Source organism: Caenorhabditis briggsae (genome assembly GCF_000004555.2).
Source record: "Caenorhabditis briggsae complete genome, chrI, whole genome shotgun sequence".
Taxonomy (NCBI): Eukaryota; Metazoa; Nematoda; class Chromadorea; order Rhabditida; family Rhabditidae; genus Caenorhabditis; species Caenorhabditis briggsae.
The window spans coordinates 14,415,288-14,442,338 of record NC_013489.2 but is presented as its reverse complement, the minus strand read 5'-3'; the positions used below and the strand labels follow the sequence as shown (position 1 = coordinate 14,442,338).

Sequence of the window (27,051 nt, the reverse complement as noted above, 5' to 3'; positions counted from 1 at the left end):
AACGATAAAAGGTGGGAAAATGAAAAATTCAGAAACCCAAAATGAAACATTTCAAGTTTAAAAAATTTTCAAACAAAAAACTTTTTTTTTTTTGAAAAAAAATTAAAATTTTTTTTTTTTTTTTTTCAGAAACTTTTGAAATCGAATCTGAAAATTTCAAAGGTTCAAATCATCTATTTCGCAATGAATATCGCGTGTGGAATGAGATATATCGCCTCGAAAAATGTGATTCATCGAGATTTGGCCGCTCGGAACTGTTTGATTACGAAGGATTTGAAGGCGAAAATCTCGGATTTTGGACTGTCGAGATTGGTAGGTAGACTACAAAGACTACAAAGACTACGAACTACTACTAACTACACAATTCCGCTTTTTGAAAAATTCAACAATTTGAAAAAAATTAAAATATTTTAAAAATCTGAAAATCCGAGAAACTGCGAAAACTAGCGCTTTGTACCAAATCACAAAGACTACAAACTACACTGAAGTATTCGAATTTCGAATTTTTCAAATGTCTGATTTTTTTAATTCAAAAATGCAAAAAAAAAATATAAAATATAAACAACTCGAAGTCTAAATTTGTCCCAAACTACAAATACTACAAACTACACTACCAAAACTACAAAGACTACAAACTCTTCAGAAACTTAAAATTCTTGAAATTTCGAATTTTTTGGAATTTAAAAATGCGAAAATTAAAAAAAATACTCCTGTACCAAAGTTCCATTTTCTTACAACACTACAAATACTACAAAGACTACAAACTACACAATTCCGATATTTTTTGAAACTCAAAAATCCTAAGAAAGTAAAAACTAACACATCAGAAAACTCCAAAAACTCGAAAATTCAAAAAATCGGAAAAATCGCAAAGTTGATCAATTTGTACCAAACTACAAAGACTACAAACTACAATAATGACTTGCAATTTTGAATTCAACATCTGGGAAAAACAGGAAAACTAGAAAATTAGAAATCATAATTTGTTCCGAACTACAAAGAATACAAAGATTACAAACTACAATAGAGTCATGGAATTCAAAATTTTTCGAGTTTCCGAATATTTTTGAATCAAAAATTCTAAAAACCGGAAAATTCCCAAAATTTCAAAAATTTAGAAAATCGAGAAAATCCGGAAAACATGAACAGTTCAAAGTGTAACACTGTTATAAAGTACAAAGACTACAAACTACAAAACCCCCATTGCAGGGTCCCCAAGTGATAGAAAAATCGATAAAAAAAGCGCCGATTCGTTGGATGTCCCCTGAATCCCTTCTAACGGGAACATTCAATGAGAAAACGGACGTTTGGTCTTATGGAGTACTACTGACTGAGATGATGACTCGTTGTGCTCACAAACCCCTGTGGCCAATGGGAATCAAAGATGCTCAGGAGCACATTAAGACATCTGATGCTCCACATCGAATCCGAAATGGAGAGCCCTGGGAGTTGTTGGCTATCGTTGATGCCTGTTGTGATAGGGTGAGCTTTTTTTGGAATTTTTTGAAATTTCCCAGGTTACTGTAGTGCCAAAAGTCCTCAAACACTTTGAAAACGTCATCTATGACAATTTTCATAGCCAAATTCGTTTTTCCCATAGTCGATTTGGTCTAAACCCGCGAAATAAGCTCAAAATCTCAAATTTCCGAAAATTCGGTGTTTGCGTACTTTGCGAGCTACAGTAATCCAAAATTACCGAAAATTTTCAAAATGAAGCTAGAAACGTCTACTTTTCAGTATCCGGACCCAAATTTCGCGGGGAATTTGAATTTTCGAATCAAAATTTGAAAATCCGAAATTTCAGAATCCCGAAACTCGATTCAATTTTCAAACTGTGAAACGTCAAATGCGTACGATCTACACCAACTGCTTGGCAGCCGGAAATCAGCAACAAGAGACAAATCAGACACCAATTGGACCAACTTCTGGAGTCATCCCATTGGAAATGGTAGAACGAGACATTTTAAAGATTTTTTTAAATTCCGAAATTTCAGAAAAAATCCAACGACCGTCAAAAAACAATGAATACCACATTGGGTCGAAAAAAGTCCAAAGACGGAGGAATGATCAAATCGTCGAAATCGAAAAAATCGAAAAAATCGAAACGAAAATTTTTCTCATTTCGTCGGAAGAATAAAAACGGCATTCAACTGCCAACTGGCATGTCTACAGTACCCGTGGGATCTCCCAAAGCCACGCCCACTTCTCAAGCTCCGTCCCTTCCGACTCCGCCCCTCAATACTCCGCCCCTTCCACCACCACAAACATCTGTCACTTCGGTCCCATCGCCTTCTCAAAATTCGGCTCCGCCCATTTCTGGTCCACCGACTAGCACTCAGTCGAAATCACCAACTACGACACAGTAGTGATTATTTTATTGGTTTATCGATTTTTTATTGTGTGAAATGAAGTGTTTTGTCTTTTTACCTAGAAATTGAGATTTTTAAATTTTCAGAAAAAACATTTTCCAGGTTACTGTAGTTGCAAAAGTCCGCAAACACTGAAAAATGTTATTTATGACAGTTTTCATCGCCAAATTCGTTTTTCCCATAGTCAAATTAGCATAAACTCGCGAAATAAGCTCAAAATCTCGATTTCCAAAAATTCGGTGTTTGCGTACTTTCCAAGTTACAGTAATCCAAAGAATGCCAAAATGAAGCTAGAAAAATCTAATTTTCAGTGTCCAAAGCCAAATTTTGCAGAGAGTTCGAATTTCGTAACGAAATTTTGGACATTCTCAAATTTTCACAGGTTACTGTAGTTAAAAAGTCTGCAAAAGCTAAGAACAGAAATTTATGACAGTTTTCACTGCCAAATTCGTTTTTTTCATAGTTCAATTAGTATAAACTCGCGAAGTGAGCTCAAAATCCCAAATTCGGTGTTTGCGTACTTTCCAAGCTACAGTAGTCCAAAACTGCGGAAACATGCCAAAATGAAGCTAGAAACGTCTACTTTTCAGTGTCCAGACCCAAATTTTGTGGGGGAATCGAACTTTCATATGAAAATATGGAATTTTTTTGAATTTGGAAATTTTCCCGGGTTACTGTATTTCAAAAAGTCCGCAAACACACTGAAAATGCCAAATTCGTTTTCCCCATACTTAAATTAGTCTAAACTCGCGAAATAAGCTCAAAATCTCAAATTTCCAAAAATTCAGTGTTTGCGTACTTTCAAAGATACAGTAATCCGAAATTGCGGAAAAATGTCAAAATGAAGCTAGAAACGTCTACTTTTCAGTATCCGGACCTAAATTTTTTCGCGGGGAATTCGAATTTCGTAAATACTTGAAAGTTTTCGAGGAAAAAAAAATCAAATTTTAGATTTTTCAGAGTTGTTCATATTACTATTTCTCTTTTTTTTTTCAAAGGATTTTTGAACTCTTGACTTCATAAAATTTGAAATTCGATCACCTAGAATTTATATTTTCACATAAAAAATAAATAATAAAATGTTAAGTACCCCTCTCTCCTCATGTGCGTATAAATTTTCCCTTTTTTTCCGATTCCCAAAAGTCCGAAAATGAAAATTTTCCCAATTTTAATATTTTTCTTCCAATTTCTGACTTTCGGAAAATCTGAAATTCCTCCGATTGCTCGGAAAATGCCAAATCCAATGGTACCACCATTGCAGGTATTTTTTGAAATTCAAATTGTTGAAAATGCGCTCTAATGCAAATTTCGGCAAAAATTGAATTTTTTTTGTTGAAAATCTACAAGTTGCAAATGCGCTCCAATGCAAAATCTCCGGAAATTCGAAATTTTCCAGCTCGACCCCTCCTGCCACGTGGTTTCCTGCTACCGTAACATCTTCAACAAGTCCGACAGCTGTGCGAAAAGCGAATATCTACACAGCTTCAAGAAGTGCGACAAGAAATTCTATAGAGAAGAAATCTGTTGCAAAAAATAAATATTTCATCCTGAATCCTAAAATTGCGAAAAAACCAAATTTACAGCAAAAATTCACAAAAATCGGTTGAAAATGACCCAAGTTACAGAGGATTGATTTTTTTACTGAGGCTTAGAGATATTTGTAGCTTGTAGTCGCTAAACATCAGTAAAAAGCTAGCAAAAGCTTCGGCGCGCTGGAGTGTTTACTGAGGCTAACTCAAATCTTGTAGTTTGTAGTTTAAGCCTCAGTAAAAGAACCGTTTCACTTCGTTTTTCGCTCGTTTCAATGCGATTTTTCTCGTTTTTTTTCTGAAATTTTCTCGTAAATTTTTGTAGTTTGTAGTCTATAAAAAGGGGGAATACAGAGAGTTCATTATGCACCACATAAAAACAGAGACAAGGACTTGAAAATTGAATTAAGAAATGTTCAAAATGCGCTCCAATGACAATTTGAGAGAAGTGCGTCAGAGCGCGAGATCATAATCAGCGAAAAATTTTGAACTTCGAGAATTTTAAAGGAAAATACAAACCAAAAAAAATGTTAAGAATCTTTCTCCTCATCGATTTTCGCTTTTTTGGCTTGTGGCTCTTCTGAAGGTCCCTGAACGTCTTCTGGAGCAAGTTCTGGAGCTTCGGGAGCATCGATTTTGACATCTGGAGAGTCTGGAATGTCTTTTGGAGCGTTAGAAGCTTCTGGGACGTCCTCCTCCTGAGCTTCTGAAGCTTCTTCTGGGATCTCCAGTGCTTCTGGAGCATTCCCAATGGCGTCTAGAGCTTCTGAAGTGCTCTGAACGCCTTCTGACTCGCATCCAAGCGACGTGATATTTTCCGAAGCTTCTGGGATGCTCTCTGTGGCATCTGAAGTGTCCATAGCTTCTGGAACGGATTCTGACGTGTTCATAGCTTCTGAAGGGACATTCGGTACTCGTTGAACGGCTCCAAACACTCTCTGAGAATCCGGAGTCCTTGGACCTCTTCTAAATCCCTCAATCGGCTCCCCAGTACCCCGTCTAACGGCTTCTCCAGCACTCTGCACCGCTTCAATAGCAGCCAATGCCTCGTGTAGCTGCATCTGCGCCTCAATTTCCATTCTCTCCAATTGCTCATAATCTTCCTGTCTCATAGGTCCATCTCGATCCACTTCAATGATTGCATTCTCGTCCTGATCATCCTCCAAGTCCTCCTCTCCCATCTCCGCCCTCTCAATCGCCGCCATATCCACAAAACCGATTCCAATATGCTCATTTGTCAGCTCAGCAGCCGCCCTGGCTCCAGAAATCCATGCTCCTTGTACGGTGGAGTTGTAGGCGAGGCTAGTGTGCTCTCCTGCGAAATACACTCGATTCTTGCCATCCTTGGTCTCCAGAGGTCTCATCAACTCGTCGAAATCCGATTTTTCAGTTAGAAGACTCATATAACTGCCTGATCCAAACGCGAATTCGTCGTTTTGCCAACGTGTCACATGCGCGGAGACTGGAGATCGTGGACATTGGTGTCCGAACGTCTTCTGGAGAACTGTCATTGCATTTTGAACAATCACTTCGTCTGGCAACTCGTGATCCGCATTCTCGCCAATGATGTAGGTGGTTAGGACGGTGGATTTGGGAGTTGATGACCAGATGGATAGGCAGCCACGGGTTTTGCTGAAAATTTTGGAATATTCGAAAAAAATAAGCTAAAAATCATTAAAATCGGTTGAAAATGAACAAAGTTACAGACTCAAATTTTTTACCGAGGCTTAGGGAAATTTGTAGTTTGTAGTCACAAAAATAGAACTAATTTTACTGAGGCTAGGAGACTACAAACTACAAAAATTCCAGAAATTTTGAGACAAAAATCATTGAAAACGATAAGAAACTAACATTTTTTGAAATTTTACTGAGGCTAACTGACTACAAGCTACAACTACTACAAGCTACAAAAATTCGCAAGCCTCAGTAAAATCTATGTCGCTCTGGAGTGTTCACTGAGGATTAGGAAATTTTGTAGTTTGTAGTTTCTAAGCCTCAGTAAACGCAAATCATGTTTTACTGAGGCTTACGAATTTTTGTAGTTTGTAGTCTAAGCCTCAGTAATCTCGCTCTGACTTTCCTGAGGCTAGGCAACTACAAACTACACAATTTCCTAAGCCTCAGTAAAATAACACTAGGTTTACTGAGGCTAATGAAAACTTTTTAGTTTGTAGCCTAAGCCTCAGTAAAATTTGGAACTCTTCTAACTTTGTTCATTTTTTACTGTTTTCAATCATTTTCGTCTCAAAATTTTTGAAGTTTTCGTAGTTTGTAGTCTAAGCCTCAGTAAAAGTCTACGACGCCGTTTTTCGTTCGTTTTAGTTCGATTTTTCTGGAATTTTTTCTGAAAAAAAGCAAAACTTACACATTCGGTGATACGGTGACAAATTGACTGGCTCTAGAGCTCGTCGCCGTTGTCCAGAACGCCTTCTCAAACTCCAGAATACACTTGTTGACTAGGCCACTTCCCATTCGTCGAATCGCTTGAATCTTCTTCGGATGAAGACGTGGAGTGAACGTTGGCGCACGTTCATCGTTGATGATTGTTCTGGAAAGGCGGGAATTCGAAATTTTGGTAGTTGAAACGTTTTTTTCTTAATTAAGAATTTTTTTTAATTGTTAATCAAAAAAAAAAACTGTCCGGCGCCGAATTTTGGAAGGTTTCAACAATTTCCAGGCTACTGTAGTTCAAAAAGTCTGCAAACACACTGAAGAATGCCACTTATGACAGTTTTCACTGCCAAATTCGTTTTTCCCATAGTCTGATTAGTCTAAACTCGCGAAATGAGCTCAAAATCTCACATTCGCTGAAATTCGGTGCTTGCGTATTTTCCAAGCTACAGTAATCCAAAATTGCGGAAAAATGTCAAAATGTAGCTAGAAACGTCTACTTTTCAGTGTCCGTAATTTCGCGGGAAATTCGAATTTTGCAGGGAAATTTTTTGAAAAAATTCTGCAGTTTTCTGTGGCTTTTGATTTTCCTATCGATTTTTGGGCTTAAAAATTAGATTTCAGACCAATTTTCCAGCAAAAAAAACCCCCACTTTTTCAACACCCCAATCGGCAGAGTGCATACAACGAACGCGGCGTCCATCTCGACGATTTCGTCTTTTTCATTTTTCACTGTCAATTTGACATCGTTCTCTCGACTATAGTCAATATCCATCACTCGATTATTCAACAGAATTTCCATATTTCGATTACGGACTTGGTGGAGCAGCAGGGCGTGAAGTCCTTGGGATACTGAAAGTTTTGGGGTCGATATAGAGGAAAAATAGGTCAAAAATAGATCTGTTCTAGGCTGTCCTCAGACCGATTTCAATCTTTTCAAAGTCATTTTAGAACAATTTTGGATCGAAACTTGATTTCTGAACCAATTTTTCGTATTTTTTGTCATAACGAATCTGTTTTAGACTGATTTTTATGGTATTTTAGCCGATTTTCAACTCAAAAAAGGAGGAGAAAAACGTACTCCTCGTGGAGACTCCCAGACTCTTATTGACAGCACTATCCGCCGAGAATTGCACCTTTTCCAATTGCGCTCCAATGAGATACTCTTCGAATCCCAACATGAAATTATACGTGGAGAAGTCCGATCCCGGATGCATGAACTGTTTGGCTTGTGGTGTTGAGGAGAGCAGTTGCCAACTACTCTCTGCAGCTTCGTAGGCGTTTGATATCTCTTCAAACTTATCCAAAGCTGTCACAATGTCTCGTTTTAGGGATCGACGGAGGAGGGGATCAATTTCGGTTTCATCTTTTCCTGGAAAAATGAAATTTTAGTTATGTTTAGGCTCGAAATTTGCTTGCAATAGTCATTAACTGCTTAAAAATCCTGAAAATTAGCTGGAAATCGGTCAAAAATAATCCTAAATTAACTAAAAAGGTGAAATAGTCGAAAATCAGTCGAAAAGGGAACTACGGTGGGGTGGATCAATTTCAGTTTCATCTTTCCCTGGAAAATTCGAATTTGAGTGGTTTTTAGGTTCAAAAAAGTGTTCTAATTGCCTAGAAAGCGCTGAAAATCAGCTAAAAATCGGAAAAAATACCGCTAAATATGTCAAAAATAATGTGAAAATTGTTTTCTAGGTTCAAATTGGTTTGAAATTGTCTTTAAACGATTTCAAAACGCTGAAAATTAGCTGAAAACCGGAAAAGTATAGAGCTAAATATGTCAAAAATGCTTAGAAAACGCTGAAATTTGGCTGGAAATGGAAATTAAAAGCTTAGATGGCGCTGGAAAGTAGATGGAAATCAAAAAATGGTCCCATATAGTATCAAATCGGTCAAAAATATTTAACTAAAAATGTTATAAATTGGTTAAAAATTGTCTAAAATAGTTCAAAATCAGCCGAAAAATTTGGAACAGAATTTCGGACCATTTTAGGTCAATTTGGAAGGTATTTTAGATGATTTTCCATTCATTTTGGTCCATTCTGACCATGAAACATCAATTTCATATCAATTTCAGACGGTTTGGGACCATTTTTTAGCTTCTTTCTGAACTATTTCAGACCAATTTAGTACAATTTTAACCAATTTAGGGCAATTTAAAGGAGGGACTTAGATCAAAAGTGTGTAGAAAAATATGTAGATTCACATACAAACGTGAAAAATTCAAAAAAAATCGCAAATTTTGAATTTCCTCCAAAACTGAAAATTCCAAAAAATTGGCGATTTTTTTGAGATTTTTCGATTTCAAAATTGATTTTTTCTTCGACTTTTCCGCAAAATTTTTAGACCTTTTTCGGGTTTTCAGCTATTTTTGAAGATCCTTTTTCGATTTTTCCAAATTTTTTGTTTGAAATTTGACGGGATAGTGTTCTAGGTTACTGTAGAAATCTTATTTTCGTTTTTGCAAACACAATCACGTCAAAATGCAGATAAAATTTTGCAACAAAAAAAATTACGAAATACTTGGTTTTCTACAGTAATCTACAGTTATCTTCTGTCAAATTTCAGACGAAAAAGACCGGAAAAATCGTAAAAGAATCTTCACAAACATCTGAAAATCCTGAAAAGATCTGAAAATTCTGCAAAAAAATAGGAAAAAATCTTAATTTTTAATAGATTTTGAGCTATTTTGGGTCATTTTGAGCACATTTTTCGATGATTCTGACCTATTTTACCCCTCTATCAACCCAAATTTCTCTTTTTCAGTATCCCAACCTAGTCCAGAGCAATATTGAACATATTTTGGTTAATTTTTCATTCATTTTGGTATTTTAAGAACCATTTTAAACCAATTAAAGGTCATTTTAGACGGTATTCCAACGTTTTAGGACCATTTTGGATACTTTTTGAGCAATTTCAGACCAATTAAGTGCAATTTAGGATCAATTTTCATGACTATTACACCTTTCTGGATGCTTTTTGAACTACTCGCGACCAATTTAATGCAATTTTAGGCCAATTTTTCCAGAATTCCCTCACCTTCCATTCGTTTCAATCGATTCTCAGCCATAATAGCTGTATTCCTGGCCACTTTCATCTGCTTGAAATGCAATTCCTTGGCTCGTGCGACCTCTTCCAACTGTTTCGTATGGTTATAGTACTTGATAAGTGTCCCCCGTTCACACATATTGATTATATTCTCGTACGCCTGTTGTCTCGAAATCCACCGCCCGTTCTCATCTCGATGCTCTTTCTGATGCGATTGAAACTGAAGAGCACCCTTCGATGCGTCGTAATGTCTCAGGAACATGTTGATTTTGTCCTCGTTCAGTGGTTTTCCATCCGAGAAGATCGTTGTGAAGTCGAACACGGCGTGCTCGTCCAACATTGCCTGAAAATTCTGAATTTTCAGGCGATTTTCACGAATTCCGAGCAATTTTTGATCTATTTGGAGTGGTTTTTTAAAATCAAATTTTGAATTTTGCGCAAATTTTTAAAAAATTTAATTTGAGAATTTCAGATTGAAATTCTGAAATTTTCAGTACTTTTTTGACTGAATTTTATTTCAGAATAGTTTTTTTCAGTATTTTTCTAGAAAATGCTAGAAAAAACGAGCAAAATCGCTAGAAAACGAACGAAAAACGATGTCGGAAACAGTTAATGAGGCTTAGACTACAAACTATAAAATTTTCGTAAGCCTCAGTAGAAATTTTCTTTCGGCGAAAACTCGATTTTTAGCGGGTTTTCTCTCAAATTTCCAATTTTCAATGACTACAAATTACAAAAATTCCAGAAATTTGGAAAAACACTCATTGAAAACGGTTAAAAATGATACTTTTTGAAGTTTTACTGAGGCTTATGGTATTTTGTAGTTTGTAGTCTAAGCCTCAGTAAACCTGCTGCTAATTTTACTGAGGCTTAGACTTCAAACTACAAGAGAATTCCAGAAATTTTGGACACAAAATTTATCGAAAACGGTTGAAAATAAGAGCTATTGAAATGTTACTAAGGCTTAGACTACAAACTACAAAATTTCCTAAGCCTCAGTAAAATAAAAATCTCTGTTTTCAACTGATTTTTATGATTTTTTGGTCTTTTTTTGAATTTTCACAATTTGTAATAATTCTAGCAATTTTCATAACTTTCCACTTCACTGAGGCTAGTGACTACAAACTACAAACTTTCCTAAGCCTCAGTAAAACTGAAATCTTCGCGTTTCACAGCCAATTTTCAACCGTTTTCGCTCGTTTTCGACTTAAAATCACTGAAATTTTGGGAACTATCTAATGAAAGGCAATATCCTACATACCTGATTCTGTCCCTGTGGTCCCACTTGCGTCAACAACGCAGCCATTGGTGAGCACTCAACATGTCTAAGTGTATCAGCTCCCGTCTCAATGATATTCCCTCGTTTCGTCTTAAAACTCTGAATTCGTCCTCCGATTCTGGCTCGTGCCTCCAGAACAATCACATCAAATCCGAACGACGTCAGCTGAGTGGCCGCTGAGATACCGGCTGCTCCCGCACCGATTACAATCACTTTCCGCTCGCTTCTCACTAGGAATCGACTGATTTTCGTTGTTCTAGTGTACCGTCCGTAGTTGATTATACCGTGGCGGGTTAGGTATTGGACAATGTTCTGAAAATAGGGTGTAGTTTGTGGTCTTTGTAGTTTGTGTAGTCTTTTCTCTCTAAAAGTAAGATTTTGATGCTTTGTATTGTAATTTTTGCAAAAATCGTCGTGAGTTATTTAGGATTACGTTAGATCAATTCTAGACCAATTAAGATTGATTTAGAGCAATTTGAAGCCAATTTTTAGCCATTTTATACCAATTTAGACCATTTTAAACCTATTTTTGACTATTTTAGCCGAATTTCGGGCTATTTTAAGCCAAATTTTTATTATTTTGAGTCAATTTTTGACTATTTTCAGTCAATTTTGGATTATTTTAGATAAGTTTTGGCTTATTTCAGACTATTTTGGACCTTTTTTCGACTATTTTAAGTCTATCTTGAGCTATTTTGGACCTATTTGAGACTATTTTAGACCTATTTCAGGCTCTTTTAAGCCTATTTTAGACAAATTTTGAGCAGACTATTTTATATGGTTTTTTGACTATTTTCGACCTCATTTTAGGCTATTTTAGACAAATTTTCCACCGTTTTAAGCCGATTTTTGACTGCTTTTGACCGATTTTCGACTATTTTTGCCTTTATTTACCTGAATAAAGTCCAAATCCGAGTTAAACGGTGCGAATACATTATTCCTCACTTCCAATGCTGTACACTCTTTCGATGGATGGGCTTGCCACGTGGCAAGTGTCGTATTTCGAAGCAAAAGAAACACTTCGACCGACTGTTGAGACTCCCACAGCTCCGGGAAAAATGACAACTCGTGCTCCGTCGGACGATCGAACGGAAGACGGGCGGCCTCGGCGGCTTTGCGAAGTTCTGGAATTTTTGTAGTTTGTAGTTTGTAGTCATTGGAAAACTCGAGATTTGAGCGAAAATCCGCTGAAAAGGCGGTGGGAAAAAATTTTTTGTGTAAAATTTTTCTTACTGAGGCTTAGGAATTTTTGTAGTTTGTAGTCTCTTAGCCACAGTAAAATTTCAAACAGTCAGTTTTTGGTGATTTGTGTAGTTTGTAGTGATTGAAAAATTGAACATTTTGAGAAAAAAACCGTCGAAAAAATCGGTGAAAATTGAGATTTTCCGGCGGAGGAAAATTTTACTGAGGCTTAGGAATTTTTGTAGTTTATAGTGTATAAGCCTCAATAAACCTAGTGACACTTTTACTGAGGCTAAATGACTAAAAACTAGAGAAAATCATAAGCCTCAGTAAAGCCTTCGGCGCACTGGAGTATTTACTGAGGCTTATGGAAAGCTTGTAGTTTGTAGCCTAAGCCTCAGTAAACTCCCCCAGCGCGCCATAAATTTTACTGAGGCTTAGGAATTAATGTAGTTTGTAGTCATTTAGCCTCAGTAAAGACTCTAATGTGCGCCATTGGTTTCACTGAGGCTAAATGACTACAAACTACAATATTCCCTAAGCCTCAGTAATCACCCCAGCGCGCTACAAATTTTACTGACCCTTAGGAATTTTCGTAGTTTGTAGTCTCTTAGCCTCAGTAAAATCTTAATTTCGTCAATTTTCAACCGTTTTCGACGATTTGTGTCTCAAAATTTCTGGAATTTTTTGTAGTTTGTAGTGCGTTAGACTACAGACTATAAAATTTTCTAAGCCGCAGTAAAACTCAAAAATCGCCGTATCTCGGCTCATTTTCAACCGTTTTCGATGATTTTTTTGAATTTTTTGTAGTTTGTAGCCCAGTCCCTTACTATTATCGTCAACCATCGGTCCAAATTCCTCATAATTCAATATCTCTTCATCTGGATACGATTCTGAAGAGCTCGATTCAGAAGACATTGTTTTTCCTGAAAAAGTGCCACGTGGGTTTCGGATTTTGTAGTTTTTATCGAATTTTTGATGTTCAGAAGGTAGAATTCTTTGTAGGTTCCACAGAGTTGTATTTTCTGAATCTCGGATTAACACATAGAAATCTTTATTCTGCCGGAAGAAACATTTCTGAGGGGGGAGAATTTTGAAGGAAAAAAAAACCAAAAAACAAGGAAAAAGGGGGAAAACAAGATAATTTTTGGGGTATTTTGTATGATTTCAGAAGAAGCCAAAAAAAAAAGAACTAGAAAAACTCAATGAATCACCGTAATCGAACGTTCAGAAGACAGAAATGTTGTGTGTGCTTTGAGAAGAATAGGGGGAAACGACAAGAAAAAGGGGGCCAGCTGGACAGTCTAGGACAGAACAACAACAGAAAAAATCAATAATCATCATAGTCATCATAGTCATCTGCGCCTCCGTAGTCGTCGTACATGTTGTCGTTACCTTTGGTCACCTTCAACGTCGCCTTTTGGTTCTTCTTGTTGTTGGCAGCAGCTGGAGCAGCCGCGGCTGGATTGGCTTTCTGGAATATAGGGGATTTTTGCAAATTTAGGGTTTTTGAGGTCGCGATAATTAGCCGAATTCCTTAATTTTGATAAAAATGGAGTAATTCTAACTAGTTTCGAGCATTTTCAAAGCCAAAAACTAGATTTTATAAGCACAATATGTCAAAAGTAGGCTAGAAAAAACATTTTCGCCACAAACACACGAAAACTTACTATTTTCAAAGTGAAATATGTAAAAAATAGTCTAGAAAAAGGATTTTCAGCTGAAAATGTTATTTTAGCACTTTTCAAACTTTCATAAATACACTAACGGTCAAAAAGACGTCTTTTTTCAGTTGATTTGCGGCCATTTTGGCAATTTTTTGGAGCCTGGATCATCTTTGCGTTCACAGAATTTTTAGAACATCCTTAGTTTCAGAAATCGGGAAAACTATCAAAATACAAGAATTTCGAGATGGAAAACACCGATTTTGAATCCCTTCTTGCTCTAAAACATCTATTTTCTGGTGGTCAAATTATCTTTAACCCCGAAAATTCAAATTTCGCGCGATGGCTTGTCCACGAGGAGTACAAAATTTGAAATCGATCAAAACACCCGATCGGTCTAACTTCAACGATTTTTTTTTTCGTAACTTTTGAGCTTTTTAAACGTTTTCATAACCAAAACGGACTGAAAAGGGTGTCAGCAAATAGCTGAAAACATATAAATTTCCAAAAAATTCTGTGAATACATATTTTCAATCTAGGTCTGTTTTATATTCCCCCTAAAGCTCCAGACCTAAAAACAGTCAAAATGGCCGCAAATCAACTGAAAAAAAGGCGTCTTTTAGACAGTTAATGTATTTATAAAAGCTTGAAAAGTCTTAAAATGGTAATATGCTTGTCTGAGAAAAAAAGGTTAGAGTATTTTTTGCAGTCTGAATACGGTAGCGATATCAAAGCGGAGATCCTAAATAGCACACAAACGGTGGAGACGCAGACACTTTTTCTCTGCGTCTCAATTTTTTTTTCTCAGACAAGCATAATATTTTCAGCTGAAAAATCCTGTTTATAGCCTAGTTTTGAAAAAGCTGGCTTTAAAAATCGTAGTTTTAGCTTCAGATGCTCTTACTATGACCGAAAATCTTCAAAAAGTTATAACTCGACTGCTAGATGAGCTAGAAAGCTGGAATTTCCAGAAACCTGCTATGAAAATCATGAAAAAAAGGTCGAAATGGACTAACCGCCTTTTGCTTCTCCGCGGTCTTCTTTGCAGTACTGATTTGTTGAAGGTAGGTGACCATCTTCTGAATATCAGCAGGCGTTACTGAAATTTCCGCTTTCTTTCTAGATCATTCTATTTTAAAGCTCACAATCCTCGGTAATCGCACCCAACAGCTTTCCAATCATATCTCCATAATTGGCAGCCTTATGCCTCGTAGCCAAAAATCCCCGACGCGCTCTCCCCAGTACTCGAAATCCACTTTGGATGAGATATTCGCATAGCTTCCTCTGGAATCATCTCCTTCAAAATCGTCATCACCGAAAAGATCGCGAGCCAATTCCAAATCTTTCTGCTTCTGAAGCTCCTCCTTCTCAGCGGCTGTCAACTCTCTTCCGAGAGATTCCATGGCGAACGCTGGCGCTTTTTTCGGTGCTGCGGCGGTTTTCGGCGCTGCCGCCTTCTTTTCAGGCACATCTTTAGGCACCACTGGCGCTGGAGCCGGCTCTTCTCGCTTGAAGGTGGACACCTCGGGTTCGAAGTCCTCGTCGTCCCAATTGTCAGCCATAGTTGCCTAGTTCTGGAAGAATTCTTTCTTAAGAATGGAAATTTCTGAAAAATCAGCGGAAAAGGTCCTGAAGAAAGATAAAAAAGCAGCAAAAAAACTGGAAAATTGGTGATTATTGGCTATAAAATCAAAAAAAAATCTTGATTTTTCCCAGAGTTTCAGGAAAATTCTTCACACACAAGTTAAACTTCAACAATGCACAAAAAACGGATTGCCTATATCCTATCAATATTATGAAAAATAAGCGGAAAAGATCCTGAAAAATCAGAAAAAAGTAAAAAAACAGGGAAAAACCAAGAATTGATGGCTGTTGGATTAAAAAATCGTGTTTTCCCGAAATTTCCGATTAAATCGAAGTTTTAATGAGCAAAAATGGAGAAAATTCCAAAAAAATCACTTCCGGACCTAATTTCCCCATAATTCCATCGAAAATCGACTATTTAACCTCTTTAAAACCCAAAAAATTTCGAAAATTCCATTAAAAAACGTTGGCTTCAAAGATCGGTTAAAAAATCAATAAAATCCACAAAAACCTGTTCAAATAGCTTCATTTTATTGCAACACGAAATGTGAGGTGTTGCGCAATGTGTGCAAACACCGCACGCAAACTTGCGGAGTTTGTCTACCGTATCAAGAAGAAAAATAAATTTATATCGCAATTTTGGCTGAGATTTGTCTAATTTTAGAGAAATACACACCGAGAAAAATAAAGAAAAATGGCAAAAAATGAAAAAAAATCAATAGAAAAAAAGGATTATCCCGAAAATGGATCGCCAGAAGATGGGCGAATGTTCAACTGGAGAGGCGGGAGGCTTTGGGTGGAGTCATGAGTGGATCTGGGCCTAAAAAATTGATTTTGATGGATTTTTCTAGGTTTTTCGCACTCACAGTCTATTAGGTGGACTTCCAAACACATTTGGCCGGCTTGAATACGGACTGCTCCCCATTTGGCTGACCGTTTCTCCGAAAGTCGGGAATTCAGTGGGATCCTTAGAGGGCGTGGCCAGACTAGACTGTTTTCTAGGTGTACCCATTGGAGACATCGCAGCAGCGCCTGCCGGTGGGAAAGAGCTGCTTATGGGTCCGTTGAAACTGGATTTCGCAGATATTGGCGGTGTGATTTGGGAGGATTGGACGACGGGGTGGCCCTGGGTTGCCTTTCGCAGCAATTCGGATCCTCGGTCGAAGCAGGCGCGTACCAGTTGTTGGAGACCTTGATGGAGGGAATATTCGAGAAGAACTGCGCCAACGCCCTGAAAATAATGTGAATTTCCGTCTGAATTTCGGAAAAATGTCGATAAAGGAGCTATTAGACTTGGAATTTGAAGTTCTTTTGATCGTTTCCCATGAGAGCATATCTATTCTTTTATGACACCTGTAGACCCTGACTCAAGTTTCCTTTAATTTCTGGCGTCTGGCTTTTGTGACATTTTCTGATATGCCTTATATATTCCTACACATTTTTAAGAAAAATGGGTCTGTTTCTGACTATTTTACATGCATTTTCGGCAGATTTTCAGTTTTAAGCATCTTAAAACGGCTTTCTTACCGCATAAAGTGCCCAAAATCCCTCGGTTTCGAGAACTTTCTTCACACAATCAAAGAATCCCGAATATTTGACAGTAATCGAGACAGCCGACATTCCAGTGTCCATATTATCAATCAGCGTTCTAGTTCCCTGAATATACATCCGGTGCAGAATAGTCTCAAATGGATATAAAATTAGGTCAGTGAGGACCATCGACGACGTCTGAGCGAACATTTGGGGCAGGAAATCGTGATACGTGGTTTTCTCGGAAGCCGGTTTTCGATTTACATAACGGGTGGCCATTCGGAAGAACTGGTTGTAAAGCGCGGTTTGGAGCATGTAGTGACCAACTCTGCAATTTTGAAATTCGAAAATTTTGAGTTTGAAAATATAGAAAATCCTCAAAAAACAGGCCATTTTCAGATTTTTCGGGATGTTTTTATTTTAATTTTAAACAAATTTCAGACCAAAAACGACTCTGAAATGTAAATTTTCTACTTTTTATTTTTAGAAAATTTGAAAAATTAGTAAAAGGGTTATTTTCAGACTTTTGGGATATTTTTATATCATTTTTGACAAATTTTAAGCCAAAAACTCAAATTCCAAAACTCTACTATTCATTTTTGAATTTTTCATTCGTTTCCTGGTTTTAAAAATATAATGTTTGATAATTTTGGGCCAAAAATATCATTTTCGACCAAAAAATCAATTTCCGGGATTTCTGAAATATGATTTCTGACAAATTTTCAGCCAAAAAAGTAATTTTCTTACTGAAAACCAGCCGTTGGAACGGCGAGATGAATAATTGAGAATTTCCGCGAAGCGTCCCGTCCTGTCGACACAAAATAACGCATTCGATCCACACCCTTCACCAGCACATCCAGAATTTTGTTGTCCTCACCGCCGATGCCCGATTCGCTCTGGAAATTTGAAATTTGTAGGTTTTTCAAAAAATTTGAACAATTTAAGCCAAAAAATCACAAAAATCAGTGGAAAATTGAGTTTTTCCGCAAAATAGTTTTTTACTGAGGCTTAGGAATTTTTGTAGTTTGTAGTCGCTAAGCCTCAGTAAAAGCGAGACTCGCACACAGCGAGACTCGCACACAGCGAGTTTGAGTTTTCCTGAGGCTAAGGAAATCTTGTAGTTTGTAGTTTAAGCCTCAGTAAATCTAGAGGTAGGTTTACTGAGGCTTAGACTACAAACTACAGAAATTCGCAAGCCTCTGTAAAGGCTATGGTACAGTGAAGTGTTTACTGAGGCTTACAACATTTTGTAGTTTGTAGTTTAAGCCTCAGTGAACGCACGCGCTAGTTTTCCTGAGGCTTATACTACAAACTACAAAATATCCTAAGCCTCAGTGAAACTTAAAAATACCATAAGTCGGTTGGTTTTCATCCGTTTTCAATGATTTTTGGCTCAGAATTTCTGGATTTTTTATAGTTTGTAGTCCACCTATTTGAGCTAGGCACTTAACTAAGGTTCAGAGACTACAAACTACGGTGTTTCCTAAGACTCAGGAAAAACAAAAATCCACTCTAACTTGGCTCATTTTCAACCGTTTTTCGTGATTGTTAGCTCAAAATTCCTGGAATTTTCCAACTCACTCTAACAGTTTCAATAAAGGAGGAGATGTAGAAAGGTGTCATGACCACAGAGGTGACACCCTTCAACACAATATGTCTCCAATACTTTTCAGTACTTCCATTCATCACAAAGGTACGTGGCAGACCCAGTAAATCGCCCAAGACAATTTCGGTAACATTCGTGAGTCCCCAGAGGACACTGGACCCTAGAGCTCCCTTCCAAAACGTCTGAACTCCTTCTTTAGCCACAGAATTACAGATAACAGGAATCAAAGTGACAGGGGTGAGATGGAGAGATGCAGCATTCTGATGGACTTGACACTGCCGACGAATCACTGAGCACGGATGGGAAATCAGGGATTTTGTAATGACGCTGAAGGACAAAATTGAAAAAAAATAATTTCTTAGCTAAACATCGGATTTGCTTTAAAATTCATGAAAAAAGGTTAAAAATTACTCTGATAGACCTAAAAGCGCTCCAGCCAGAGGATCAGTGGTTGTCGATTTTCCAGGCGGAGGAGAGTAATTTTGTGGCTCAGAATACCCTGAAGCAGATGATGGAAGCTGGGAAAAATCTGAAAATCTAAGTTTTAAAGCTAATAATAGCCTAAAAATCACCATTTTGATACTGAAAATCGTCCATATCATTATGACTGCCCTGTGGAAATGCCGACCGATTTCGGATGAATTGAGTGGGCATTTTTGGTCTGAAGAGTGAGATTTCTTTAAAAAAAATTGAGAAAAAAGGATGAAAACAAGCAATAACTCTGAAAATTCGCCGAAAAATGCAGAAAATTGGTTGAAAAAATTGAAAAACGCCCGGAAAATGCAAACGCGCTCCATTGGACTTTCTTGAAATTCGATATTTTTTCGGCGAATTTTTCCCTTTTTAGCTTATTTTTTCGATTTTTTCGAAATTTTCAGAGATTCTAAACTGATTTTCAAGCAAAAAATTGAAATTTTAAGATTTAGAAACCTATTCAACCTCTAAAAATCCAAAGTTTTCAGGGAAAATTGAGGAGTTTAAACTTTTTCTTTTTTTCATCGTTTTTCGGGACTTTTCGAAAAATTCCCCCTGATTTTCTACTGAAAATTTGAAATTTCAACTGTTAAAAATAGTTTTTAACACTAAAAATTTGTAGTTTTCATGAAATTCTTTTTTTTTGGCTTAAACGGATTTTCAGGTCATTAAAACTTACTTTTCTTAAAATCACATTTTAAATATCAGTTTTTCAGCGATTTCAAACATTTTTAAATGCTACAAACTCGAAGTTTTCGTCTAGTATTCAATTTTCAGCACAAAAATGGTGGCAACGGGAGCAGATTTGCTGAAAGTCAACGACACGTGTCAATCGAACAGATGGTGGAAGACGAAACAGGATAAAAAGTACCTAAAAATCACCTCAAAAATCCCTAAAACTCCTAGAATTTTCAGACACTCAACCATCAAAAAAGTGAAGACTCTGAAGACGTCGTGGGAGAAGAAGATGGAGGTGAAAGCCAAAAAAGAGATGGTCAAAAGCTTCCAGGACAACATTCGAGAGCGTGCGGTTCAAGAGAGACAGGAGAGGAAGGAGAGAAAAGAGGAGCAGGAGAAGCGACGTCTGGAGAACGAGAGAAAGTCGGAAATTGTGCAGGTGAGCTAGAAATTGCCATCTTTTATTAAGATTTTGTGAAAAAAGCTGAAAATTCCAGTCATTTCGAGCTAGAAATCCCGAAAAATAGTTGAAAACTAAGAAAGTTAGAAGCTTTTCTTTGAATTTAGCACTGAAATTTGTTTTTACTGAGGCTTAGAGAATGTTGTAGTTTGTAGTCTTTGGTGTTAAGCGGAAAATGTTCAAAATTTTGATATAATTCAAAAATCCCGGAAAACAGTTGAAAACTAAGAAAATTAGAAGATTTTCTTTTTTTTTCTGAATTTCGCGGTGAAATTTGTTTACTGAGGCTTAGGAGATTTTGTAGTTTGTAGTCGCTTTTAGTAATTTTTGGCTTGAGTTTTCAGCTTTTTAATATATTATTTTTTCCAGAAAATCACCAAGATTCACAAGCTGAAAAAGACCAAGAAGCGTCAACTGCGTTCGATTCAGATGCGCGACACCACCACCGTCTCCAAATGATTCTTCGTTTTTTGCCACGTGTCTTTTTTCTTGTTTTTTTGTTGATTTATTATCCATTTGTTGTCCCAGAAAATTGTGCTTTTTTGGATGATTTTTATTGAAAAAATTGTTTTTTGAAAATTAAAAAAAAATCGAAAAATTGGGAATTATTGCAAAAAATTAGCGATTATAGCTCTTCAAACTACTCATAGTTAGGGGGTTATTAAATTTAGGGAAAAAATAAATTAATTAGGATAAAAAAAATGGAAAAATAAGTGAAAAATAAATTTTTTGGTGGGTTTTGAGATGAAAAAATAATGAAAATCTAGGCTCTCTGTAGAATAGAAAATCTGTGTAAAAAATCGGAAAAAAATCACTAGGGAATTAATTATCGTTAATTGACACCAATTATCCTCCGGCAACCGAATCGTAATTGCTTCTTCTCAATTTCTTGTGAAGCTCGAACTTCCAGACGATGCCAGAGCCGAGAATACAGATGATGATCAGAACGAAGACGGTGATCTGAAATAATTAGAAAATTTATTTTTTTTTCGAATTAAAATTCGAAAAAAGATGTTTTTTTGGCTCAAAAATTATGAAATTTTCAATTTTCGTATTCTGTAGTTTGTAGTCTCAGGTTGAAAAGCAAAAAAATCCAGAAATTTTGGTCCAAAAATCGCGAAAAACGATTGAAAACGAAGAAAATTAGAAGCATTTTCAAATTTTTAAAATTTAGCGACGAAAAATTTTACTGAGGCTTAGGAATTTTTGTAGTTTGTAGTCGCTAAGCCTCAGTAAAACTTCAAAGCGTTGTAACTCCTCTCATTTTGAGCCGTTTTTCATCATTTTTGGCTCAAATTTTCTGATTTTTTCAAAGAATTCATCAGTTTTAAAATATCCTTTTTTGTTATGTTGCAGAAAATTTCAAATCTGAAAAAAAAGAGAAAAAACTTTTGGACTCCAAAATCATGAAATTTGAAACGTTTCTTTTTTGTAGCTTGTAGTTTGTAGTCTCACGTGTTAAGCGAAAAATTCCAGACATTTTGATCAAAAAATCACGAAAAACGGCCGAAAATGAGCCGAGATACAGCGAATTGAAATTTTTACTGAGGCTTAGGAATTTTTGTAGTTTGTAGTCGCTTAGCCTCCGTAAAACGACCTGTCGCGCCTGCGCTACGTGTCAAGTGTTTACTGAGGCTTAGAGATCTTTCGTAGTTTGTAGTCTAGGCCTCAGTAAAGACTCCAATGCGCGGCAGGCACTTTACTGAGGCTAAGCGACTACAAATTACAAAACTTTCTAAGCCTCAGTAAAAGCTAAAATCCCCTGTAACTCGGCTCATTTTCAACCATTTTCAGTGATTTTTTGCTCAACATTTCTGGAATTTTCTGTAGAATTTTGTACCATAGTTGTATTTGAATCATCTGGAATTGGTGGTTGTGTTGGTTTTTGGAAAATGAACGATTTCTTAGTAGATGTTTCCTCTTTCTCTTCTTTTTCCTTCTCTTCTTCTTCTCGTTCCTCTTCCTCCTCTTCTTCCTCCTTGATTTTTTCCTCTTTTTTCGCCTCCTCAGCCGCTTTTTCACGATTTTTTGGTGATTTTCCCTTGGGTTTTTCCGCTTTTTCCTCTTCTTCCTCTTCTTCTTCGTCATCGTACTCAACTTCCACTTGCTTTGGCTTTGATTTCGAGGATTTTCTAGGTAAATGTCGATTAAAAATCAATCAATAATCAGCAATTACCCTTTAGAAGGTTTCGAAGCCTTCGACTCTGGAATTTGCTTCGATGCAAGTGCTCTACCAACAGCCGCCCGATCGCTTGTCTGAAATTGTAGTTTGTAGTCTTTGTAGCCTCTGTAGTCTATTTACCTTGAAACAAGTTTTCGTTTCCAAACTCTCCGATGTAAAAATGGCACATCCAGTTGGATCGAGTTCCTCTGGAAGTGCATCTTCTCCAGTGAACGAAGCACATCCATAGATACGGTAGGAAGACATAACACCGAGTTTGGATTTTATTGAGGCCTAGAATTCCGCTTAAGTTAGGTAGTTTAGTATGGTTTTGTAGACCTTTTCAATAGCTTTATTTTGCATTTTAATTCATTCAAAAATATTAGGTTTCCAAAAAGTTATGTGCCGTTGAACACCGCTTACCGTAAAAATCATTTTCCAGAATCAAGATAGAAATTTCTAAGTCTATTTTCAATGATTTGTGATATAGTTTTTTATTATTTTGTAGCCCAATTCAAGAGCTTCATCTTCCAAATTGATTCATTTGAAAATGTTGATTTTTCAAGAAGTTATGCGCCTTTAAAGATCACCCACAGTAGAATAAAATTCTCCAAAGGAACTATAACATTCTTTCAACTCCAGGGAATGGCTTCAAGTTTAATTATTTTTAAAAACATTCAGTATCGTTTTGTAGTCCTTCTCAAGAGCTTCATTCCACAATTTGTTTCGTTCAAAAATTGTATTTTTCCAGTATATTGTGTGCCTTTAAAGATCCTTCCCTGTAAAACAAAATTCTCCAAAAGGACTATACGATTTTTGTAACCTCAGAAATAGGCTTAAAATTTGGATATTCAAAAAAAAGTTAAATACTTTTGTAGTCCTTTTCAAGAGCTTAATTTACCATTTTAATTCACTCGGAACTATCGATTGTCAATAAAGTTATGCGTTTTTGAAAATCACTTATCATAAAACAGAATTGTACAAAAAACCTATAGGATTCTTCCAACTCCAGTAATTGGCTTCAAATGTAACTACTCAAAAATATTTTAGTATCATTTTGTAGCTCTTTTCAAGTTCTTCATTTTACATTTTGATTTATTTAACGTTTTTCATTTAAAAGCGAGGTGTACACATTTAAAGAATGCTTACCGTAAAACAAAACTGTCCAAAAGAACTATAGGATTTTTTTAACTCTAGGAATTAGTTTAAGAATTTAACAACTGTTTTTAAAATTTTACATCGTTTTGTAGCCCTTTTCAAGAGCTTCATTTTGAATTTTGATTCATCAGAAAAGCCCGATTTCTCAAAAAGTTATGCGCCTTTAAACATCACTTACCGTAAAACAGAATTCTCCAGTGCATGAGATATTCTCGGATCGAGTGGTGGTTCCCATTGTCGTCACTTCAACCAATGCATTACATTTTTCTTTTTCCGGAACACTAATCGATGGTTTTTCACTGTTACAGTAGTCCGTACCACAGATACACGACTCAACGGCCAGTAGAGATTCAGCTTCCTGGAATAGAAATGTGTTTTTTTTCGTGAATTTTAGGTCATTTTAAGAGCCTGGATATCGACTGTCAAGTTTCGGATCACTTTGAAAACTGTGGAGGATATAAAACAGACCTAGATTGAAAACTTTGCATTCACAGAATTATTTGAAAATTCCTAGTTTTTAAGATATTTTCCGATTTTGGAAAGACACCTACTTTTTAGTACAAAAGCGGAGTGCCCTTCAGAAATCGGCAAATATCTGAAAAACCAGGCAATTTCGAAAACTTCTGTGAGTGCAAAGTTTTCAATCTAGGTCTGTTTTACATCTTCCAGAATTTTCAAACTGATCGGACCAACTACAAACTACAAAAACATTGAAATTCAGACAACACAATGAAATTTGATTGAGCTTTAACTTTGCATATTTTCATCCTTTTCCAGTGATTTTCGACTCACAAATGAAAAAAATTGTAATTTTTCTAATTTTGTAGTTTTGCATTTAAAATTTTAAACGAAAAATTCCAAAAATGTTGATCCAAAAATCAGGAAAACTGGTTGAAAACTAAAAAAATTAGACGCTTTTCAATTATTTTTTGGAATTTAGTGGTGAAATTTGTTTTTCCTGAGGCTTAGGAAGTTTTGTAGTTTGTAGTATCTGGTGTAAAAGTTTAAGCGAAAAATTCCAGAAATTTTGGCGCGAAAATCCCGAAAAACGGTTGAAGACTAAGGAAACTAGAAGCTTTTCTATTTTTTCGAATTTAAAGGTGGGGGGACATGAAAAAAATAAATTTCTCGAAATTCCGTTCAAAGATGCCTCTCGAGGAGTTGAACTTGTGAAGGCGATGATTGAGGGTGCGGCGCCGCTACCGACTGAGCCACGCGGGTAAAGAGAAAGCGCACGCCCGATCGCATACATAAAGACGAGGACGACAGCTGTACGCATAGTGACATTAAGCGTTGTACACCGTCACGGTAGAATGCATACTCTAGCTACAAAAAAACTACGAAAAATCTCCTGTCCCCCCACCTTAAAGGGGGACTCCGACCAAAAATTTTTATTGCCCTAAAATGTTTCAAAAAATATGTATTTTCCGAATATTATTGCGAAAAAATTCAAAAAAATCTTAAATCCCCGAAAAACGGCGTTGAAAAATAAGGATTTGAATTCCCGCGCAGTGAGAAACCTAGGCCACGGCATCATAGCGCCTTTCTTACATGGAAATTTTTCCGGATTTTTGCGGTGTTCATGTACGGCAGGTTGAAAATGTAAAAAACCACTGTCGGCCACTTGAAAAAACGGTTGTCAGGCGCTGTGGCCTAGGTTTCTCACTGCGCGGGAATTCAAATCCTCGTCCCTCCTAGCAAGTTTTTTTGAAAATTTTTCGCTTTTAACGGCATTTTTCGGGGATTTCGTATTTTTTTCGAATTTTTTCGCTATAATATTGGGAAAATAGACAATTGTTCAAACATTTTAATGCAATAAAAATTTTTGGTCGGAGTCCCCCTTTAACGATAAAGTTTTTTTTTACCGAGGCTTAGGAAATTTTGTAGTTTGTAGTCACTTAGCCTCAGGAAAACATAAGCGTGCGCATGGAAGTCTTTACTGCGGCTTGAGATTTTTGTAGTTTGTAGTTGCTTAGCCTCAGTAAAAAGCTTCTATGCGCGCGCTCGGCGGCGACTACAAACTACAAAAATTCCTAAGCCTCAGTAAAACTTAAATCCCCTGTAACTCGGCTCATTTTTAATCGTTTTTCGTGATTTTATCTCAAAATTTCTTTAATTTTCTGTGTAATTTCAAACTAATATCAAACCTTTGCCACATGATGCATTGCTCCAGTAATGGGCGGCGCCATACACGATCCAATTGCTCTTCTCTCAATCAATGGCACTGATGCATTTGTGCATCCTTGTTCGACTTGTTTCGTTTTGTGATTTTTCACAAAAGTACACAGCTCTCCGATGCACGTTTTGTCGTTACGACAATGCGCTCCATTGCACACACATTGGACCTGAAAAAATGCGCTCTATAGAGAATTTTTTTTGGTTTTTTTTTTGACTAATTTACATTTAAAAATTTGATAAAAATTCAAAAAACAAAAAACAAAAAAAGTTGCCACTGGTGGGATTCGAACCCGGAACCCCTAGATTCAAATCAAAAATCCCACTAGGCCATGTGCACACTTTTTTGAAAAAACCGATTTTCTGGGTCAAAATATGATTTTAAAATGGTTTTTGGGCTCAAAAGTTGGTTTTAAAAACGTTTTTAGGCTTAAAATTGCGCCTAATTCTTATTGGAGCGCATTTTCAAAGATCCTTACTAATTCCACATCTTCTCTCTCCACTTTTCGAATGGTTTTTCTCGAATTACAGAGGTCTTTTCCGTTACAGAAGCACGTGAATGGTTCATCTGAATCCTCGGCAAATTCACAGTGGTCCCTGACGTCCTTGGCTAGCATGGACCCTTTGGCGCATCCCTGGAATTGGAAATTTTCAAATTCTTCAGAAAAAATTCCAAAAAAAAAAGTTTTTTCTTGAAACTTTTTTCAGATTAGAATCAAAACTAGAATAGATAATTACTGTCAATTTCATCATTAAAGTTCTACATTTAAGCTAATTTTAAAGGAATTGAAAATTTTAAAAAATTAAAAAATTCTTACCTTAACAATTTCCGGCTCTCCCCATCTAGCTGACCCCCATCTTGGCGCGTACTGTGATATCATACAGTAATCCCCTTCACAAAAGCTCCCCATACAATCCATACCAACACAATCGAAACATTTCACTGCTTCCGAGATTTGGATCTGCAAGATTTTTTTGAACTTTTTGATACCGTAAAACCTAACGTTCAACTTTGAGCCAATTTATCTCGATTCCTGTGTAAGATATCAAAAAGTGGTCAACTGATAAATTGTTTATCATAATATCACAAACATTTTATCAGTTGACACATTTTTGATATCTATTACAGGAATCGAGATAATTGAGCTTAAAGTTGACAGTGTGGAGACCCTCCTATTGCAGGTTTTACAGTAAGTTAAAACACTTGGGCATTCAGAAGTTCTGAGAATTTCAGAAGGTTTGAAAATTAAGAATACTAGGAAGTTTTGAAAACCTCAAAATACAAAAACCCGTATTACCTGAGCAATAAAGATGAGCAATACCAATTTCAGGTTTAATCGCCATTTGGTCTTGGGCATGTTTTCAACTTGTTTCTGAAAATTTTCAATTTCAACAAAAAAAAATGTTTTCTAAAAATTTTCAGATTTCGTCGAGAGGATACGGTACATATAAAAAAAAACAAAATCAGAGGAAACGAAGCGTGATTCTGGGTCATGTGCTGACACCTGAAAAGCAAAAATTTGTTTTTCGGTTTTTGATAAATTATGATTTCAGATTGTATTCATACACTTTTTGAAACAGAAGTTATGAAAAATAAAATTGAAATTTGATTATAAACTTATTGAGAAATTATTGTCGGAATAAAAAAAGTGAGACTCGGTGTTTGCGTACTTTGATTCCCGCCTCCCCCCACCGACGCTCCGCCCATCGCTTTGCAAGTGCGGCGTGGTGTTTTAGCGCCACTTGGGAGATCATCGGAT

The 27,051-nt window shown here is 36.5% G+C and overlaps 6 protein-coding genes across 6 annotated transcripts in view; 2 read left to right on the top strand and 4 right to left on the bottom strand.

Moving 5' to 3' along the window:
• CBG08016 overlaps nucleotides 1–2,366 on the top strand; it is a gene marked incomplete at both ends in the record, with an annotated part of 7,846 nt that extends 5,480 nt beyond the window's left edge. Inside the window, 4 exons of the mRNA XM_045241537.1 lie at nucleotides 130–312; nucleotides 1,210–1,482; nucleotides 1,805–1,948; nucleotides 1,995–2,366. Coding sequence (XP_045093637.1) covers nucleotides 130–312; nucleotides 1,210–1,482; nucleotides 1,805–1,948; nucleotides 1,995–2,366 — 972 coding nt within the window. The remainder of the gene's footprint in view (nucleotides 1–129; nucleotides 313–1,209; nucleotides 1,483–1,804; nucleotides 1,949–1,994) is intronic.
• Nucleotides 2,367–4,428: 2,062 nt separating this feature from the next.
• On the bottom strand, nucleotides 4,429–12,719 carry Cbr-spr-5 (the record flags this gene model as incomplete). Its single annotated transcript, XM_045241536.1, has 8 exons — nucleotides 4,429–5,530; nucleotides 6,264–6,446; nucleotides 6,943–7,141; nucleotides 7,371–7,661; nucleotides 9,332–9,683; nucleotides 10,602–10,931; nucleotides 11,514–11,743; nucleotides 12,632–12,719. 8 exons carry the CDS (start codon nucleotides 12,717–12,719, stop codon nucleotides 4,429–4,431), a joined length of 2,775 nt encoding a protein of 924 aa, XP_045093636.1.
• A 412-nt stretch (nucleotides 12,720–13,131) lies between these two features.
• Nucleotides 13,132–13,608, bottom strand: CBG08014 (the record flags this gene model as incomplete). Its single annotated transcript, XM_045241535.1, has 2 exons — nucleotides 13,132–13,275; nucleotides 13,570–13,608. 2 exons carry the CDS (start codon nucleotides 13,606–13,608, stop codon nucleotides 13,132–13,134), a joined length of 183 nt encoding a protein of 60 aa, XP_045093635.1.
• Nucleotides 13,609–15,781: 2,173 nt separating this feature from the next.
• Nucleotides 15,782–18,839, bottom strand: CBG08013 (the record flags this gene model as incomplete). The annotated part of the gene is made up of 7 exons (XM_045241534.1): nucleotides 15,782–15,869; nucleotides 15,916–16,280; nucleotides 16,577–16,907; nucleotides 17,327–17,475; nucleotides 18,161–18,512; nucleotides 18,597–18,714; nucleotides 18,758–18,839. The coding sequence occupies 7 exons, from the start codon at nucleotides 18,837–18,839 to the stop codon at nucleotides 15,782–15,784; spliced, it is 1,485 nt and encodes a 494-aa protein (XP_045093634.1).
• Nucleotides 18,840–19,443: 604 nt separating this feature from the next.
• CBG08012 lies at nucleotides 19,444–20,256 on the top strand (the record flags this gene model as incomplete). The annotated part of the gene is made up of 3 exons (XM_002646087.1): nucleotides 19,444–19,526; nucleotides 19,575–19,776; nucleotides 20,167–20,256. 3 exons carry the CDS (start codon nucleotides 19,444–19,446, stop codon nucleotides 20,254–20,256), a joined length of 375 nt encoding a protein of 124 aa, XP_002646133.1.
• Nucleotides 20,257–20,643: 387 nt separating this feature from the next.
• Nucleotides 20,644–26,649, bottom strand: CBG08011 (the record flags this gene model as incomplete). Its single annotated transcript, XM_002646086.1, has 9 exons — nucleotides 20,644–20,757; nucleotides 21,638–21,929; nucleotides 21,974–22,053; nucleotides 22,100–22,252; nucleotides 23,295–23,474; nucleotides 25,264–25,461; nucleotides 25,771–25,926; nucleotides 26,110–26,253; nucleotides 26,590–26,649. The coding sequence occupies 9 exons, from the start codon at nucleotides 26,647–26,649 to the stop codon at nucleotides 20,644–20,646; spliced, it is 1,377 nt and encodes a 458-aa protein (XP_002646132.1).
• Nucleotides 26,650–27,051: the final 402 nt, after the last annotated feature.